At 53.5% G+C, this 20,119-nt stretch overlaps 1 protein-coding gene and 3 pseudogenes across 1 annotated transcript; 1 reads left to right on the top strand and 3 right to left on the bottom strand.

The window, feature by feature from the left end:
* The first annotated feature begins 9,164 nt into the window (after positions 1-9,164).
* On the top strand, positions 9,165-9,476 carry LOC127581810 (histone H4-like; annotated as a pseudogene).
* Positions 9,477-10,309: 833 nt separating this feature from the next.
* LOC127581573 (histone H2A-like) lies at positions 10,310-11,185 on the bottom strand (annotated as a pseudogene).
* A 465-nt stretch (positions 11,186-11,650) lies between these two features.
* On the bottom strand, positions 11,651-13,140 carry LOC127581572 (histone H3-like; annotated as a pseudogene).
* A 787-nt stretch (positions 13,141-13,927) lies between these two features.
* Positions 13,928-14,584, bottom strand: LOC127581869 (histone H1.10-like). The gene is given in 2 exon segments (XM_052036687.1): positions 13,928-14,443; positions 14,446-14,584. Coding segments are annotated over 2 exon segments (642 nt in total). The 5' UTR covers positions 14,572-14,584.
* Between the last annotated feature and the right edge of the window lie 5,535 nt (positions 14,585-20,119).

Below are 20,119 nucleotides of genomic sequence, written 5' to 3'. Positions count from 1 at the left end.
TTACCCCAAACATACTCCCCTGTCCCTTGAGGCACACCACCTCACTACCGCATCTCCTATCACCCCACCTCCCCCCAGTCTCTCTCATCTCACCACCTCACTCCCCGTATCTCCGATAACCAAACCTCAATCCACAGTCTCTCCCATCACCCCACCTCCCTCCCGTCTCCCCATCACCCCACCTCACTCCCCTGTCTCTCCCATCACCCCACCTCACTCCCCTGTCTCTCCCATCACCCCACCTCACCCGTCTCTCCCATCACCCCACCTCACTCCCCTGTCTCTCCCATCACCCCACCTCACTCCCGTATCCCCCATCACCCCATCTCACTCCCCTGTCTCTTCCATCAACTCACCTCACTCCCGTTTTCCAATCACACCACCTCACTCCACTGTCTCTCCCATTACCCCACCTCCACCCGCAGTCAAACCCATCAGCCCACCTCACTCCCCTGTCCCTCCGATCAGCCCACCTCAATCCCGTCTTTCCCATCACCCCACCTCACTCCACTGTCTCTCCCATCACCACATCTCCACCCCGTCTCACCTATAAGCCCACCTCACTCCCCGTCCCTCCAATCACCCCACCTCACTCCCGTCTTTCCCATCACACCACCTCACTCCACTGTCTCTCCCATCACCACACCTCCACCCCGTCTCACCTATAAGCACACCTCATTCCCCGTCCCACCAATCACCCAACCTCACTCTCGTCTTTCCCATCACCCCACTTCACTCACATCTCTCCCATCACCCACATCACTCCCCTGTATATCCCATCATCCCATCTCACTCCCCTGCCTCTCCCATCACTCCAAATCACACTCCTGTCTCTCCAATCACCCCACCTCACTCCCGTCTCTCCCGTCACACCACCTGACACCCGTCACACCCATCACACCACCTCACTCCCGTCTCTCCCATCACTCGACCTCACCTCGTTCATCCCATCACTACACCACACTCTCCTCTCGCATCGCACCACATCACTTCAATGTCTCTCCCATCGTCCCACTTCTATCCCCTCTCTCCTATCATCCCACATCACTCGCGTCTTTCCCATCCCCCCACCTCACTCCCGTCTCTCCCACCAATCCACCTCACTCCCGTCTCTCCCATCACCCACCTTACTACCCTGTCTCTCCCATCACCCCATCTCACTCCCCTGTCTCTCCTATCACTCCAAATCACTCTCCTGTCTCTCCGATCACTCGACCTCACCCCGTCCATCCCACCACTCCACACAACTCCCCTCTCGATTCACCCCACCTCACTCCCCTGTCTCTCCCATCGACCCACTTCAATACCCTCTCTCCCATCACCCTACTGCACTCCCGTCTCTCACATCACCCCACCTCACTCCCGTCTCTCCCGTCAACACACCTCCCTCCCCGTCTCTCTCATCTCTTCACCTCACACCCCGTATCTCCCATAACCACACCTCACTCCACTGTCTCTCCCATCACCCCACCTCCCTCCCACCTCTACCACAACCCCACGTCACTCCCTGTCTCTCCCATCACCCCGACTCACTCCCGCCTCTCCCATAACCCCACCTCACTCCACATTATCTCCCATCAACCCACCTCCAGCGCCCCTCACACATCAGCCCACCTCACTCCACAGTCTCTCCCATCACCCCACCTCACTCCCGTCTCTCCCATCACCCCACCTCACTCCCGTCTCTCCCATCACCCCACCTCACTCCACAGTCTCTCCCATCACCCCACCTCACTCCACAGTCTCTCCCATCACCCCACCTCACTCCACAGTCTCTCCCATCACCCCACCTCACTCCACTGTCTCTCCAATCACCCCACCTCACGCCCGTACTCAAACATAAGCCCACCTCACTCCCTTTTTTCCCGTCACACGACATCTCTCCCCTGTCTCTCTCATCACACCATCTCACTCCGCTGTCTCTCCCATCACTCCAAATCACTCTCCAGTCTCTCCCATCACCCCAACTAACTCCCGTCTCTCCCGTCACACCACCTCACTCCCGTCACTCCCATCACCCCACCTTACTCCCCTGTCTCTCCCATCGTCCCACTTCAGTCCCCTCTCTCCTATCACCCCACCTCACTCCCGTCTCCCATCACCCGACCTCACCTCGTTAATCCCTTCACTCCACCTCACTCCACTGTCCCTACCATGAACCCACATCACTCTCGACTCTAGGATCACCCCAATTCGCTTCCCTGTCTCTCCCATCACCCCACCTCACTCCCTGTCTCTCCCATCAACCCAACTCCTTCCCACCTCTAGCATCTCCCACTTCACTCCCGGTCTCTCCCATCACTCCAACACACTCCACAGTCTGTCCCATCTCACAACCTCACTCCCTTCTCTCTCATCACCCTACCTCACTCCCATGTCTCTCTAAATCACCCCACATCACTCCCCCTCCAATTGCCACACCTCGCTCCCGTCTCTCCCATAACCCTACCTCACCTCGTCCATCCCATCACTGCACAACACTCCCCTCTCGCATCACCCCACCTCACTGCCGTCTCTCCCATCACCCCACCTCACTCCCGTCTCTCTCATCACCCCACGTCAATCACAGTCTCTCCCATCACCCCATCTCACTCCACTGTCCCTCCCATGACCCCACATCACTCTCGACTCTCCGATCACCCCAATTCGCTCCCCTGTCTCTCCCCTCACCCCACCTCACTACCTGTGTCTCCCCTCAACCCACCTCCTTCCCATCTCTAGCATCTCCCCACTTCACTCCCGGTCTCTCCCATCACTCCAACTCACTCCACAATCTGTCCCATCATCCAACCTCACTCCAGTCTCTCTCATCACGCCACCTCACTCCCCTCTCTCTAAATCACCCCACATCACTCCCCCCTCCCATTGCCACACCTCGCTACCGTACTCAAATCACACCACCACACCCATCTATCCCATCGACCCACCTTACTCCCCTGTCCCTCGAGTCATCCCACCTCACTCCCGTCTCTCCCATCACCCAACTTCACTCCCGTCTCTCCCATCACTCGACCTCACCTCGTCCATCCCATCACTCCACCACACTCCCCTCTTGCATCACCCCACCTCACTCCCCTGTCTCTCTAAATCACGCCACCTCACTCCCCACTCCCATCGCCACCCCTCGCTCCCGTCTCTCCCATCACACCACATCACACCCATCTCTCCAATCGACCCACCTTACTCGCCTGTCCCTCGAGTCACCCCACTTCACTCCCGTCTCTCCCATCACTCCACCACACTCCCCTCTCGCATCACCCCACCTCACTCCCCTGTCTCTCCCATCGTCCCACTTCAATCCTCTCTCTCCTATCACCCCACCTCACTCCCGACTCTCCCATCACCCCACTGCACTCCGGTCTCTCCCATCACCCCACCTCACTCCCTGTCTCTCCCATCGTCCCACTTCTCTCCCCTCTCTCCTATCACCCCACTTCACTTCCGTCTCTCCCATCACTCCAACTCACTCCACAGTCTGTCCCATCTCGCAAGCTCACTCCCGTCTCTCTCATCACCCCACCTCACTCCCCTGTCTCTCTAAATCACTCCACATCACTCCACCCACCCATCGCCACACCTCGCTCCCGTCTGTCCCATCACACCACCTCACACCCATCTCTCCCATCGACCCACCTTACTCCCCTGTCCCTCGAGTCACCCACTTCACTCCCGTCTCTTGCATCACTCGACCTCACCTCTTCAATCCCATCACTCCACCACACTCCCCTCTCTCATCACCCCACCTCACTCCCCTGTCTCTCCCATAGTCCCACTTCAATCCCCTCTCTCCTATCACCCCACCTCACTCCCGTATCTCCCATCACCCCACTGCACTCCCGTCTCTCCCATCACACCACCTCACTCCCGTTTTTCCCGTCAATACACCTCCCTCCCCGTCTCTCTCATCTCTTCAACTCACTCCCCGTATCCTCCATAACCCCACCTCACTCCACAGGTTCTCCCATCACCCCACCTCCCTCCCGTCTCTCCCATCACCCCACGTCACTCCCTGTCTCTCCCATCACCCAACCTCACTCCACAGTCTCTCCCATCACCCCACCTCACGCCCGGACTCTCACATGAGCCCACCTCACTGCCGTCTTTCCCGTCATACGACCTCACTCCCCTGTCTGTCCCATCACCCCAAATCACTCTACTGTATCTCCCATCACACCACCTCACTCCCTGTCTCTCCCATCACCCCACCTCCCTCCCATCTCTACCACAACTCCACCTCACTCCCTGTCTCTCCCATCACCCCAAATCACTCTACTGTATATCCCATCACACCACCTCACTCCCTGTCTCTCCCATCACCCAACCACACTCTCGTCACTCCCATCACCCCACCTCACTCCTTCTCTCCCATCACCCGACCTCACCTGGTCCATCCCATCACTGCACCACACTACCCGCTCGCATCACCCCACCTGACTCCCCTGTCTCTCCCATCGTCCCACTTCAATCCCCTCTCACCTATCACCCCACCTCACTTCCGTCTCTCCGATCTCCCGACCTCACCTCGTCCATCCCATCAGTTCATCACCCTCCCTCTCGCATCACTCCACCTCAGTCCCCTGTCTCTCCCATCACCCTACCTCACTCCCATCTCTGCCATCACGCCACCTCCACCCCCAGTCTCACCCATCAGGCCACCTCACTCCCCTGTCTCTCCTATCACCCCACCACTCTTCCGTCTCTCCCATCACCACATCTCACTGCCTGCCTCTCCCATAACACCAACTCACCCCCTCTCTCTCCCATGAACACAGCTCACCCCCTTGTCTCTGCCATCACCCCACCACACCCCCTGTCTCTCACATCAACCCATCTCACGCCCTGTCTCTCCCATCACCCCACCTCAGCTGTGCCCCTGGAGCTGGAAAGTACCTTGTCCTCCCTGTTATTTCCTGTTACAAGTGCGGCATTGGAACGGGGCAGAATTGACAAGTGGAATGTTGATATTAGATCTGTAAAGGTCTGAGAGTTAATTAGAAATGATTCCGCGGAAACAGGTCGCTCGGACCAAGAGCTCAAACTGCCATGGAAAATCTGGCTGCTTCCGTTCCCACCAACTCCCCGCTCCCAGTCCACAAGCACCTGTACAGTGTCTGTCCCCACCCCCAGTTCACAAGCAGCTCTCCTGTTCCTGTCCCCACCCCCAGTGCAAGTCACCTCTCCTGTTTCTGCCCCCACCCCAGTCCACAGACACCTCTCCTGTCCCCACCCCCAGTCCACAGACACCTCTGCTGCTTCTGTCACCACTCCAGTCCACAAACACCTCTCCGTCCCCTGCTCAAGATCCACACCAGATCTGTCAACCCCACTTCTTCAGACCCCAGAGTAACATTTTATTCCGGTTCCCCTCATATTTACCAAGCTTCGCTTTCAATAATAATTGAGAGGAAGTGAGAGAAAATATCTCCATAAAATAAACAACCACAGCAGCTCTTCATGTGTGTTGGGCAGTGGGCTGTGCATACAGGAATATAATGGACAGAGACAGTGAGAAAGGGTCTATTCACAGGGTAAATCCCCAACACCACCATTGTGTCTGTATTGGGCACTGGTCTGTGGATACAGGAATATAATGGACAGTCACGGTGAGAGAGGAACCATCCACAAGATAAATGACCCCCAAAACCAACTCTGTGTCAGTGTCTGTGAATTCCAGCTCCCTTTCTCATATCAGTCTGATCTTCATCAGTTGATAAATGTTCCCTTGTGGATTTTCGTCAGATTATATCTCTCCCTCTGACACAGAGAATCCATTGTTCTCAGTCTGAAAGCTTTCTGTCACAGGCACTTCAGAAAGGGGCAAGAGAGGGCACCGGGCTCTGACTACTGGAACTTTAACACATGAACTTTGGCAATGGAGGCAGCCTGGTATTGGCATTGACAATGAATTAAATAGACCTGCTCACCCAGACAAACCAACTATAATAGCTGCTCCTACCTGTCCTCCCAAAATGCAAAACCTCACCCTTGTATGGATTAAACTCTATCTGCCATTTTTCTGCCCACATTTCCATCTGGTTGATATCCTACTGAATCCTGTACATAAACACACCACCCTCTGTCTATATGAAACAAAACTTGCCATGTAAATCTCCTTTAGTCTTATCCCTGTCTCACATTAAAGCCATACCCTCCAGTATTTGTCATTTCCATCTTGGGAAAATGACTCCGTCCACCCTGTCTTTGCCTTTTGTAATTTTATTTCCTTTGATCAGGTCTCCCCTCAGCCTCCGATGCTCCTGAGAAAACAACCCAACTTTAACCAACCTCCCCCTGCAGCTAATGCTCTCCAGTCCAGGCAGCAATCTGATGAACCTCCTTTGAAACTTGTCTGAGTCTTGTAATCTGGTGACTAGAACTGCGCACAATTTAGTAAATGTGTCCCAAACCAAGTTTTATGCAGCTGCAATGTGACTTCCTGACTTTTTAACTCAACACAATAACTAATGACGACAAATATGCCGTATGCCTTCTGTACCTCCCTCTCTCCTTGTCTTGTCACTTCTGGGGAGCAAAGGACTGGCAGCCCCAGATCCCTCCGTACATCATTGCTCGAGGGTCCTGTCATTTACTCTTACATTCGACATGCCAAACTGCCCACTTGCCTGGATTAAGCTCCTTCCGCCATTTATCCAGCCACATTTCCATCTGGTCTTTATCCTGCTGAATCCTTTGTCAACCTTCCTCACCGTCCACAACTCTTCCAATTTATGTCATCTGCAAACTTACATCTTTTAATCAAAACCATTTCCATATATGACAAACAACAGGTCCCACCACTGACCCTTGTGCAACACCGCTGGTCACAGACCTCACAATCTACCTTGTTGTGACCTTGCAGCTTATTGCACTGCACTTTCTCTGTAGCTGTGACACTGTTATTGTTTTTACCTGTACTACATCAATGCACTCTGTACTAACCCAGTGTAACTGCACTGTGTAATGAATTGACCTGTACCATTGGTATGTATGACAAGTTTTTCACTGGACCTTGGTACAAGTGACAATAATAACCCAATACCCATACCTCCAGATCAATAACACCCTCCACCACCAGACTCTCTCTTCTGTGGCCAAGCCAGTTTTGCATCCAAGTGGCCGATTCTCCATGGTTCCCGTCTGCCTTTTTCCCTCTGGATCAGCCTGCCATGTGGACCCTGTGGAGAACGTTACTGGTCCATGTATCCCTCACCCGCTGCCCTCCCATCATCGATCATCTTCGTCACCTCACACACTCAAGTCTGTAAGACGTGACTCCCCCACACACAGTCACACTGACTGTCCTTCATATGTCCATGCTTCTCCACATGTGAGTAGATCGTATCCCCAAGGATCTTCTCCAATAATTTCCCTACAACTGGTGTCAGGCTCCCCGGCCTATAATTTCTTGGTTTGTCCCAATGGCCCTTCTTAAAGAGAAGAACAATTCTGGCAAACCTTCAGTCCTCTGGGACCTCCCCTGTACCTTAAGAGGACACACTGATCTCTGTTAAGTCCCCAGCAGTCTCCTCTCTTGACCCGCTCAATAACCTGGGATAGATCCTGTCAGTCACTTGGGAGGTATCCACCTTCATGCTCCTCAAGAGCCCCAAAACCATTATGTTCACTATTGCCCAAGTACTTTCCCACGGACACTCCGCTTACATGGCCAGGCTCACTTCCCAACGCAAGGTGGAGTATGTCCTCTTCCCTGGTGTGACTCTCTACAGACTGTTTCAGGAAACCCTCCTGGATACACCTAACAAATTCTATCCCACCTGAGCCTTGGGCACTAAGGGAGCCCCAGTCAATATTGGGGAAATTGAAGCCACTCACTACGAAAACCCTGTTGTTTTTACGTCTTTCCATAATCTGTCTATGTATCTGTTCCTCTCTCTCCCACTGGCTATTGGGAAGCCTACAGTGTAACCCCGTCACAGTGACTGCACCTTACTTATCTCTGAGCTCTTCCCACATTACCTCAGTGGACGGGCCTCCACTGTGTCCTCCCTCAGTGCTGCTGTGACATTCTCTCTGATCAGCAGTGCAGCTCCCCCACCTCGTTTTTCTCCCTCCATATTGTGTCTGAAACATATGAACCCTGGAACGTTGCTGCCTGTTCTTCCCTCCTCTCAATTAGGTCTGTGTAATGGCCACAACACCGCAGTACCAGGTACTGATTCAGGCTGTAAGTCCCTTGCCTGAACAGTAACACTACCTGCACTGAAATAACCACACGTCAGCCCCTCACCACCACAGGGATGATTACCGTGGCCCTGCCCGGAATTCCGTTCAGTGTTACGTGACCTCAGCCCTACCTTCCCCTCAATGCCCCTTCTTACCTACTGCTCTGGTTCCCACCCACCAGCTACACAAGTTTAAGCTCTCCCAACCAACACCAGTGAACCTCCCTGTGAGGACATTGGTTCCCCTCCCAGTTTTGGTGGAACCCGACCTCCTTGTTCCAGTCCCACCTGCCTTGGAAGAGAGGCCAATGATCCCTGTATCTGAAGCCCTCCCTTCTGCACCAGCTCCTTCGCCACAACTTTACCTGCGCTGCAGAAATCACCGGGAGCACAGATCTGCTTATAATTCCTGCCCCTTCCTGTGACTTTGATTCGCATTCCCCCCTCACTACCCGGTACCACAACTATCCCAGATTTATATTTAATGAATTAATCTTCTCATCGCTGGAGCCCTCTACACCCTCGCCCACCAACTACTGTGTGTGAGGAGGGCGCTCTGCCCTGTCCATGGGCCCGGGGAGGGACAGACGTCACTTTCAGCCGCTCACTCAAGGATTTGTTGTCGAACGGAAACGGATTTCTGATAATTCGGGAGCAGGAGAGGCAGTGAAACTGGGAAATCCTTCAACATGGAGCCGGTGTGTGAAAGAGTTTCTCCGTATCGCTGTGTTTCCGTTCTGTTGTGGGGAAACCGGTGGGAATTGGCGGTTGTGGAAAAAGGGGGGCGGAGCTGGAAGATGAGAGGCCACTCTCTACTTTGTCTGTCACTCTGACTCTGTCCCCTCCCCTCCCCGCCTCTCGCTCTCTCTCTCTCTCTCTCTCTCTCTCTGCGTCTTTCTCGGGCAGGTCGGGGTGCTGTGTATAAAAGGAGACAGCAGCAGTCGGTGGGTCATTGAGAAGCGACTTGAGTGAAGCAGCATCATGTCTGGCAGAGGGAAAGGAGGCAAAGGACTGGGCAAAGGCGGAGCCGAGCGGCACCGTAAAGTGCTCCGTGATAACATCAAGGATATCACCAAACCAGCCATCCGGCACCTGGCTCGGTGTGCCGGCGTAAAGCGCATCTCCGGGCTGACCTACGAGGAGACCCGCGGGGTGTGAAGGTTTTTCCTGGAGAATGTGATCAGGGACGCGGTCACCTACATCGAGCACGCCAAGCGCAAGACGGTCACTGCCGTGGATGTGGTGTACGCTCTGAAACGCCAGGGCCGCACTCTCTATGGCTTCGGCGGCTGAAAGAACTCGCCCCTTTCTCCCGAGCACAACACAAAGGCTCTACTAAGAGCCACCCACCGCCTCACAGAGGGAGCAGTGACCCGAAAATCTGATGAAATGTCATTGGCCTGAAATGTTAACTCTTTGTCCCCCAGAACGTTCGATTATATTTCGGAGACGCGGGTGGACCAGATTTTCAGCAAATTATTGACAATTCTGGAGGTTAAGTGTGGGGTTGTAGATAAATATTAGGATGCAAACATTAGCACCGCTTGGTCACCGGTTGTACTGCTGGCGGTGGGATTTGTTCAGGAATCAGTGAGCGAGCGGTGTCCGTACCTGTCACACACCGGTAACGTCCAGAGTCAAACCGCACTGTGGAACACAGACTGGGCGGCATCAGGTCAGGAAGAGCGGGTTTGTGACATTAATGGCTGGAGATTAATATCCCCCCTGTGGGTCGGTACTCTGGAAGCGGCGACCTTCCTGAAGTTCCCCATTTCCCCACTCCGAGCCCAGTGAACCCGCTGTTTCTCCGCTGGGAGAAAGCTCTATTCAACTGGCGGGAAGGGGAATCGGGACTGGGAAGGAGCGCGGAGTGAAGGAATTGCTTTGTGTGCAGACAGATACTGGTTTAATTCGCGACAGTTGGAGAAACATGACGGAGAAGGGGAAGAAAGTTGAAGTTACTCGGGGTGTTTCAGACAGAGAGTGCCGGCGCTGTCGCGGTTGTGGCAGATACACAGGGAACGGAAATCTCCCCGCACTCATCCCAGCGGGTGCTCACCCTTCCACAGACACTATGGGTGGCTCTGAAAAGAACCTTTGGGTCACTGGGTACACTTTTTGTCGCTTCATTTGCTGGCCCCGCTGGTTTTCTTGGGCAACAAAACGGCCTGGATATTGGGCAGCACCCCGCCCTGAGCGATGGTCACCTTGCAGCTTGTTGAGCTCCTCGTCATTGCGGACGACCAGCTGCAGGTGTCTGGGGATGATGCGGGTCTTCGTGTTGTCCCGGGCCGCGTTGCCGGCCAGTTCGAGGATTTCAGCCGTCAGATACTCCAGCACAGCAGCCAGGCAGACTGGCGCTCCGGCACCCACCCATTCAGCATAGTTGCCCTTCCTCAGGAGCCTGTGAACACGACCCACCGGGAACTGCAGTCCGGCCCGAGACGAGCGACACTTGGCCTTGGACCGAGCTTTCCTGCCGCCGCCGCTTTTCCCCCGTCCGGAAATTTCCACAATCTCAACAAGTGTTTTACAGAGAATGAGGGAATCCTCCCGCACTCGCCCTTCTTGTACCTTCTGGGGGAATGCTGTGGGGCGCTTCTGATTGGTGGAACAGCGCCTAATGTCATTGGTGGAAGGAGTAACGCAATCAGAGAGCGGCCTTATTCACCAATGAACAGAGGGCAGCGAGAGAAGCGCGGAAAGTAACCGTCAGGTTACTGAAATTTGAAATGCCCGTCAAAAGTTTATTAACTTTTAATTTAATTCTCCGATTTCAGCATTTCTGTGAATTTAACCACCAAAAGCTGATTCGCATTAGCGATCGGCCTGTGTATGAAGTGCATAGGATTTTGGACCGGTCTCTCTTCACCACAAACTGCGGTCTGAGCCGAGACTGCAATGTGAAAAAGTTGTTCTGTGAAAGGACCACGATCCCAGACCCACCGTCTCTTGTGTCCCCGTGAAACGATCATGGACTCGGGTAGAAATGTTAGTCCCATCTTCCATAATAGGAGAATGCGTTTAGCAAACCCTTTTCTCCACAACAAGTGAAACAGTGACAACAAACCCCGAACACCTTCTTCACAATAACTGACTTTACACGGCAGTTGATTGGGAGAAGTGTTTGATCAGGGGACACACTGACGGGGAGGGAGAAGATGAAGCTCCGCTGCCCGCTCGTTTACCTGACGGCAGTGTACAGACGATTATTGGTAGTTGGCGCGGAGGGACAGGTCTGTGTTGGAACTTATGCGTGTTTTGTGTGGAATCGTCCTATGAGACAGCCCGCATGCGTGCTGGGCTGAATCGTGCACAGAATCGCCAGGGACACACAAGGGGATATCAACGGGGTATGAAGAAACGCTAATGTAACAGAACAGTGAACAGGAGGGCACAGCTGTTTCGTCTGGCGTGTTGCTGGCTCTTAAAAGAGACTTTTGTGGTGGTTGTTGCCGAGGCCGGGTTCAGGCGCGCTCCCCGCGGATGCGGCGGGCCAGCTGGATGTCTTTGGGCATGATGGTGACTCGCTTGGCGTGGATGGCGCACAGGTTGGTGTCCTCAAAGAGCCCCACCAGGTAAGCCTCGCTGCCTCCTGCAGGGCCATGACGGCCGATCTCTGGAAGAACAGGTCTGTCTTGAAGTCCTGAGCGATCTCCCGCACCAGGCGCTGGAAGGGCAGTTTGCGGATGAGCAGCTCGGTGGATTTCTGGTAGCGCCGGATCTCCCTCAGAGCCACGGTGCCGGGCCTGTAGCGATGGGGCTTCTTCACTCCGCCCGTGGCTGCAGCGGTCTTCCGCGCTGCTTTGGTAGCCAACTGTTTGCGGGGAGCTTTCCCTCCGGTCGATTTGCGCGCTGTCTGTTTGGTCCGGGCCATTCTCCTTCAACAGTCGGAACACAGACTGAAATACAGGGACTGGAATGACGGAGCCGGCTCTGGGACCGGCTTTTAACGTGTTGCTGAAGAGCCGCCCCACAGCCTCTGATTGGCTAGAGTTGAAGTGTCTATTATAGAGTTCCGGCACTGCGATTGGCTGCAGTTCCCTCATCAGTTTCCAACAGTCCGGCGGGAGAACATTATCTGTGACCAAATACAGTGACTGAGGTTCGGACTTTAGCCAATCAGATTGCAGTGCGATTGGCTGCCGGTGGAAATTCAAATCGCCCGCCAATTTCAGAGCAACCGGGAACTGTGCTTGAGGGAAATGTTCTTACAATTCATAGACTCGCAAAAACATATCCAATTTCACCGTCATTTAAATCATCGATGTAAATATTATTTTCCTGAATGAGCTGAATCTGAATGTATGCAGCACATTTACGCAATCGCTTCCTAAATTGCCGGAATTCAGTTCTGCGGGAGACGGAGAACAGGCGAAGAGGATCGGGACCAATATAAATTTTACGGCATTCACAAAGGGCTTTATGGGAATGACCGAAGCCGCAGGTGCAGTTTTAAATGCTCACAGGAATCTGCAGTGAACTCTTATGTTCAACGGTGGATATGTCAACGAAAGCATTGAGCAAAATCAAACTATTAAAGTCTCTGTCCACTCATGCTGCCGGGTCACTGCTCCCTCTGTGAGGCAGTGGGTGGCTCTGAGAAGAGCCATTGTGTTGTGCTCGGGAGAAAGGGGCGAGTGTTTCAGCTGCCGGAGCCATAGAGAGTGCGGCCCTGGCGTTTCAGAGCGTACACCACATCCATGGCAGTGACCGTCTTGCGCTTGGCGTGCTCGGTGTAGGTGACCGCGTCCCTGATCACATTCTCCTGGAAAACCTTCAGCACCCCGCGGGTCCCCTCATAGATCAGCCCCGAGATGCGCTTGACGGCGCCACGCCGGGCCAGGCCCCGGATGGCTGGTTTGGTGATGCCCTGGATTTTATCACGGAGCACTTTACGGTGCCGCTTGGCTCCGCCTTTGCCGAGTCCTTTGCCTGCTTTCCCTCTGCCAGACATGATGTTGCTTCACTCAAGTCGCTGCTCAATGACCCACCGACTGCTGCTCTCTCCTTTTATACACAGCGCCCGACCTGCCCGAGAAAGGCGCAGAGAGAGAGAGAAGAGGCGGGGAGGGGAGGGGAGGGGACAGAGTCAGAGAGACAGACAGAGCAGAGAGCGGCCTCTCATCTTCCCGCTCCACCCCCACTTTCCTACACCCGCCAATTTCCAACGGTCAGTCCACAAAAGAAACGAAACACAGCGCGGGGAACATTTTTATAATCGCGCGGTATCCACTTTGAAGATCAGTCAGTAATATCAGTGAATAAATTAATTAACACGTTGTTTCGTCTCCTTCTAGTCCACCCCCCGAGGCTGATCCCTCTCCTTACAACACTCCACCCAGATGGTTCAGTATTTTAGTGTCACCTTATCCCGGCTGAATTGGGGAAACACCTGTGTTGGGCTTTGGGCTGTGAGGTGAGGAATCTCCATCAGTATTTCCCACTCACAGACGCTCTCTTCCGGCACCTGTGTGAAGGAAACGGCCTTGAACGGAGCCTGGAGCCGAAAACATCCCCAGTCCGGACATCGCATTCTCAATTTTTTTTTTATTTCGGACCGTGGGGACGGGACGGGTGCAGCGAATGTCAGCAAGGTACCGGTGATCCAGGGGTTTATGATTTCCTCCGAAATCTGAGCCCGATCCCGGGATAGGAATTCGGGATCAGCTCTTTCTCGAGAGATGAGGGTGGCTCTGAGAAGAGCAGTTGGGTTCAGGCCTTTACAAGTTGCGCTTTTTAATTTACTTCTTTTTGCCCGCTGCCTTCTTGGGTTTCGCTGCTTTCGGCTTCGGCTTGGCTTTCACCGATTTCTTGGACTTTGGGGCTGCGACCTTGCCGTGGCTCTTGGCTTTCTTCTGCGCCGCCTTCTTCGCCGCTGGTTTCTTAGCTGCCGCTTTTTTAGCCGCTGGTTTCTTAGCGAGAATTTTCTTGGCCGCCGATTTCTTGGCTCCAGACTTCTTCGTAGGAGATTTCTTGGACGCTGGTTTCTTGCTGGGAGATTTCTTTACCGCTGGCTTCTTGGGCGCTGGTTTCTTCGACTTATTCATCAATTTCACCGAACGTTTCTCCTTAGCGGCCTTGAAGATGCCGGAGAAGCCCACGCCCTTGGTCTGAAGCAGGGAGCCTGTTTCCACTTTCCTCTTGATGCTCAACTTGATCTGGGCGCTGCGCTTCACCACATCGACGCCTCTGTCGGCCAGAGCCTTCTTGATGGCGATCGCGGACATTCCCCTCTTATCGGGACAACCCGCCACAATCTGGTCGATTTGATCAGCTTGGGACCGGCTGGCTTGTTCCGGGCGGGAGCCGCCTTCTTCTTGGGAGCCTTGGTTTGGGCGGCGGGCGCGGCTGGAAGAGCCGCTTCGGCGGCTGCGGTCTCGGTCATGTCGGCGACTCTGCACAAACTCTCTCTGACACTCGGAAATGAAGCGAGAGGGGGCGGCACAGAACTTAAAGGCAGCGAGCGGACGGGGCGGAGACATCCTGCTGTCAGCTACCTGCCGCTCCGTGTCTCTGTGTTTCTCTCTCCTCAAAAGTTCTCCGATTCCAATTAAAATCGGACAGCCCGGAGACCCAGACTGGTCCCGGTCAGTGTCTGAGGCCGGAATGTTTGCTGTAAACAAAGTTTGATCCGAATTAAAGACGGCGCTTTCCATTTAAACCCGTTTCATTGCTGCACTGCCCGCGTTCTCTCCCCGATCGCTGACATGTTCGCTGCTTTTCGACTGAAATATTGAAACCAACTCAAACTTTGCGGGTAATTCCCACTTCAGGACTGGGCTGAGGAGCGGGGCGATCCCGTGAGAGGGAAATCTTTTCATTTTCCACAGGAGGGACCGGGAAATCCGGCGATGTCATCGGACCCACAAACACAGTGACACCACTCTAAGCCGCCCGCCTATTTAACACACTCTTTCTGACACAATGTTCACAATTGCACCTTCACAGCACAAACTGTGGGCCCGATGCACAGTTCCCAGGACAGGTTTCCCTCTCCGCTCCACTTATGCTGCCAATTCTCGGGGGTTACCTGTAGTTTCTCAGCTAAGTAACTGTTGAACACTCCGAGTCCGACGCTTCTCACGGTCTCTGATCCCTGGATTGGGGTTGGCCTCACCTCTTCCTTACCGGAGCTGCACTTTCAGTTTAAACAGGAGACCAACACCGTTCACAGTCTCTGCTGTGTGATCAGCAATATTTTGTATAATCGACACCAAACCTCCTGACTTTTCTCTTCAATTCCCCGGACAATACCACAAATCTGTTAGAGTTTCTTGAAGAGGTAAACAGGAGGATTGATGAGGGCAGGGCGGTGGATGTTGTCTGTATGAACTTTAGCGAGGCCTTTGACCAGAATATCAAAGTCAAAGTCGAGTCTCTTATAACATCGACAAGTCTATGTACAATGATGATCTTCCTTGCAGAAGCATCACAGGCACATCACGTCAGAGACACATCATTCACCTGAAACCCATAAGTGACACATACTTTATACGAGGTCCCCCATGGAGGGATAGTCTGGAAGGAGAGATCATACGGGAACCAGGGGGATGTCGCTCAGAGGATACAGAACTGCCGTGATGGTGGGAGGCAGAGGGAGACGGTAGAGGGCTGTATTTCGGACTGGAGGCCTGTGCCCAGTGGCGGGTCACAAGGATCGGTGCTGGGCCCATTGTTGTTCCTCATTTATATGAACGATTTGGATGAGAATGGACGAGACGTGGTTGGTCAGTTTGCAGATGTCACTGAACCAGGTGGTGTGGTGGAGAGTGAAGAGGGTTATCAAACATTTCAGGGGGGTCTTGGTCAGCTGGGGAAGTCGGCTGAGGAATGGTAAATGTCATACAATCCAGGTCAGTGTGAGCTGTTGCAATTCGTGAAGTCAAACCATAGAAAGATTTTGTGAACACTGCCCAGTCTATCACGAAAACCAGCCTCTCCTCCATTGACTCTGTCTACATGCCCTGCTGCCTCGGGAAAGCAGCCAACATAATCAAAGGCACATCCCACCTTGGTATTTCCTTCACCCGCCCCCCCCCCCCACTTCCATCGGGAAGAACATAGAAAGTACTGAGAACATGTATCGCCAGGCCCAAGGACAGCTTCTCTTCCGCTGCTGTAAGACTCTCGAACGGACCTCTTGTATGATCAAGGTGAACTCTTGATCTCTTCACCTGCCACGTACCCTGAATTATCTCGATGATGGGAAGCAGAGGCTGATGGCTGAAGTTTAGAAAAGTGTGAGCTGATGCATTTTGGACAGTCAGACCAGGGTGGGTCTTGTACATTGAATGACAGGGCACCAAGGAGTGTGTGGACAGAGGGAGCTGGGAGTACAAGTACACAGTTCGCTGAAAGTGGCCACACCAGTGGACAGGGTGGTGAAGAAGCCGTTTAACGCGCTGGGGTTTGTCATTCAGGGCATCGAGTTTAGGAGTGGGGACATCATGTTGCAGTTGTGTAAGTCGTTGGTGAGTCGCACTTGGAGTATGATGCACAGTTTTGGTCACCCTGCTATAGAAAAGATGTTGTCAAGCTGGAGAAGGTGCAGAAGGGATTCAAGAGGATGTTGCCTGGATGACAGTGCCTGAGTTATAGGGAGAGGCCTGAGTTGGCCACGCTGGATCTTTATTCCTTGGAGTCTAAGAGAATGAGGGGTGACCTCATAGACGTTTCTAAAATCATGAGGGGTATTGATAGGGTGGATGGTCATTGACTTTTCCCCAGGGGTGGGTAGTCCAGAACCAGAGGGCACAGAGGGGGGAGATTTGATAGGAACCTGAGAGGTAAATTCTTTACACAGAGAGCTGTGATCACCTGGAATGAGTTGCCAGAGGAAGTGGTCGAGTCAGGTACAATTGTACCATTTCAGAGGCACTTGGATAAGTACATGGACGGGAGGGGTTTGGAGGGTTATGGGCTGAACGTGGGCAACTGGAACGAGCAGGAGGATGCTGTGGTCAGCACTGACCAGTTGGGCTGAAGGGCTTGTTTCTGTGCCGTTTTACTGTCTGACTCATCATGGACTTGCACCTGATTTGTTACCAGAGAACAGCAACAGGCCCTTCGACACACGATTTTGGGCTAAACTAGTTTAGTTGGTAATTAAAATCCGAAATTAATCTACACCCTTCTACCTGCACAATATCCCTTCCCCTCCATTCTCTGCACATCCATGTGCCTCTCAAACACCTCTATCATATTTACCTCCACTACCACCCCTGATAGCGAGTTCCAGGCACCCACCATTCTCTGTGGAAGAAAAAATCTCGCACTGCACATCTCCTTTAAACTTACCTCTCTCACTTTAATTGCATGTCCTCTGGTCTTAGATATTTCGGCCCTGGGAAAAACATCCCTGTTGCCTACTCTGTCTATGCATCTCATAATCTTCTCAACCTTTATCAAGTCTACTGCCACTCCAGGTAAAATATTCCAAGTTTGTCTAACCGCTCCTTATAGATCATATCCTCTAATCCAGGCAGCATTCTTGTAAACCTATTGTGCACCCTCTCCGAAGCCTCCACATCTTTCCTATAATGGGGCAACCAGAACTGAAGGCAGTACTTCAGATGCAGCCTAACCAGAGCTTTGTAAGTCTGCAACATAACTTCCCATCTCTTGAACTCAGTGTCTCAACTAATAAAGGCAAGCATGCCACCCTATCAACCTGTGCAGTCGCTTTCTGGGAGCTGTGGACTTGGACCCCAAAATCCCTCTGTACACCAACAATGTGAAGGGTCTTGTAAAGGAAGTGGTTGAGACTGGTACGATAACAACATTTGAACGTCACCTGGACAGATGTATGGATAAGGAAGGGTTAGTGGGATATGGGCTAAATGTTTGAAAATGGGACTAGTTCAGAAAGGCATCTTGGTCGGAATGGACTGGTTAGGCCTCTTTTAACTGCTAATTTTCCATTACGAACCTTTCAGACTCACTTTGCAAAGCCCCCGCAGCCACTTTCTCAATGTTTGTTTGGAAAGCCATCCCAGGAAAACGGTTACTGTTTATATTTTCACATTTCTGACGAGCTGTTTCTAAGTTTCCTTCTCAGATTTTGTGCATTTTTATATAATCTTCTCCCTCGGTTACAATTTCCATTTCCCTTCCACAGTGAAGGACTTTGTATCGAAATGTCTCTCTCTGAAGCTCTTTATTTCAGGAGAGTTGCAGCAATGTCTCTGCAACACTGACAGGGATCCCTGCGGCTCCTCTGATTGACAGCTCGCTCCGCCCCGCCTCCCGGGCTGCCGCCTCCATCACGTGACAGGCAGCGAACCGGCCGAGCCGTGTGCACGGTGACGTCATGGACGGCGTTTCCCAGCAACGGGCTGGTCGGGGGGTGGGGCGGCGGCGAGGCCTGGGCACGGGGGTGTGGGTGAGTCTTCCCCTGGGGGGTGCGGCAGCTCCCCGGGGCCGGGCGGCAGCGGCCGGGGGTGGGGCCCGTGTGCACGGTGCCCGGGGCCCGGGGGTGGTGGGGGGTCGCACTGAAGGGAGAGCGAGTGGGGAAGGAGGCCGAAGGGTCGCCGCCTTCAGTAGCGGGGCAGAGAAGGGAAGAGCAGAGAGGGGCCGGGAGCCGGGGGCGGCCGGGACGGACACTGGAGAGGCCGCAGCGGGCCTGCGCTTCCAGTGCTGTCTCTGCCCCCGCTGGGCAGCCTGAGGATGCAGGGCCCGGGGGTTGATCCCCCCTGTGATCAGATCCCATGGGCTGGGAAGGGGAAGCATTGAGCCGGCTGAAGCTGCGCTGAAACGGCCGCTGCAGAGAACCTGCTCCCTCCAGTCGGCGCCTCGACACCAGCCGACAGGGGCTCCCGGGGGCAAACCAGGGCAGCAGCTCCTGACAACATCCGGCAGGTTGGGCAGCATCTGCGGGGAGAGAAGCAGAGGTTCAGCCCCGCGTCTCAGCTCTGGTTCTGTCTCCACAGACGCTGCCTGAGCTGCTGAGGGATCCCAGAGGGGGTTGCCTCGGTCTGGGGCTTCCTGTATCTGCGGGGATTTGTTTACTTCCCATCTGATTCAAAGGGTCCTGCGGTCCAGGGCTAAACTGAAGTGGGGCCGGTCTGTACCTGCTGGGGTTAGAAGAATGAGAGGTGATCCCATCGGCTTCTCCAGTGGTTTGCAAGGTGATGTGGAGAAATAGAGGCCTTTGGCATCCTTTGGCATCCTCACATCCCTGCCGTTTCAGACAGGAGGCCTGTGACCAGTGGTGTACCGCAGGGACCGGTGCTGCTCCTCTGTTGTTGGTCAAATACATTAATGGATTAGATGATAATGATTAATAAGTTTAGAGATGACTCCAGAATTGGTAAGGCTTCACAAAGATGCAGATAAACCTGGGAATGACGGATGGAATTTAGCTCAGTCAAGAGCAAAGTGTTGCATTTTGGCAAGTTAATCCAGGGCAGGACCATGGCAAGGGCCTGCAGATTGTTGCAGGACAGAGAGACCTCTGTGCATGGTTCTGTGAAAGTGGTGACACAGGCAGTCCGTGTGGGGAAGGAGGCGCTGGGCACGCTTGCCTTCAGGGCACTGAGTGCAAGACTCAGGATGTCAGGTTACAACTGTACAAGATGTTGGTGAGAATTCATTTGGAGCACTGTGTGCAGTTTTGGTCACCCAGCCACAGAAAGTATGTGTTTCAGCTGGAGAGTGTGCAGCAAAGACAAGGACGTTCCCGGGACTGGAGGGCTGGAGTTACAAGGAGAGGCTGGAGAGGCTGCAGCTGTTTTCCCTGCAGTGTTGGGGGCTGCAGGGTAACCGTGTAGAAGTGTTTAAAATCATGAGGGGCACAGACAAGGTGACTGTCCACAGTCTCTTCCCAGAGTTGGGGAGTATAAACCCAGAGTTAAGGTGAAAGGGGAGACGTGTAAAAGGGAGCTGAGGGGCAGTTTTCCACACACACGTTCGTGGGGATGTGGAGGAAGCTGTAG

This window comes from Pristis pectinata, chromosome 22, assembly GCF_009764475.1.
Source record: "Pristis pectinata isolate sPriPec2 chromosome 22, sPriPec2.1.pri, whole genome shotgun sequence".
Taxonomy (NCBI): Eukaryota; Metazoa; Chordata; class Chondrichthyes; order Rhinopristiformes; family Pristidae; genus Pristis; species Pristis pectinata.
This window is presented reverse-complemented; position numbering and strand designations above follow the sequence as displayed.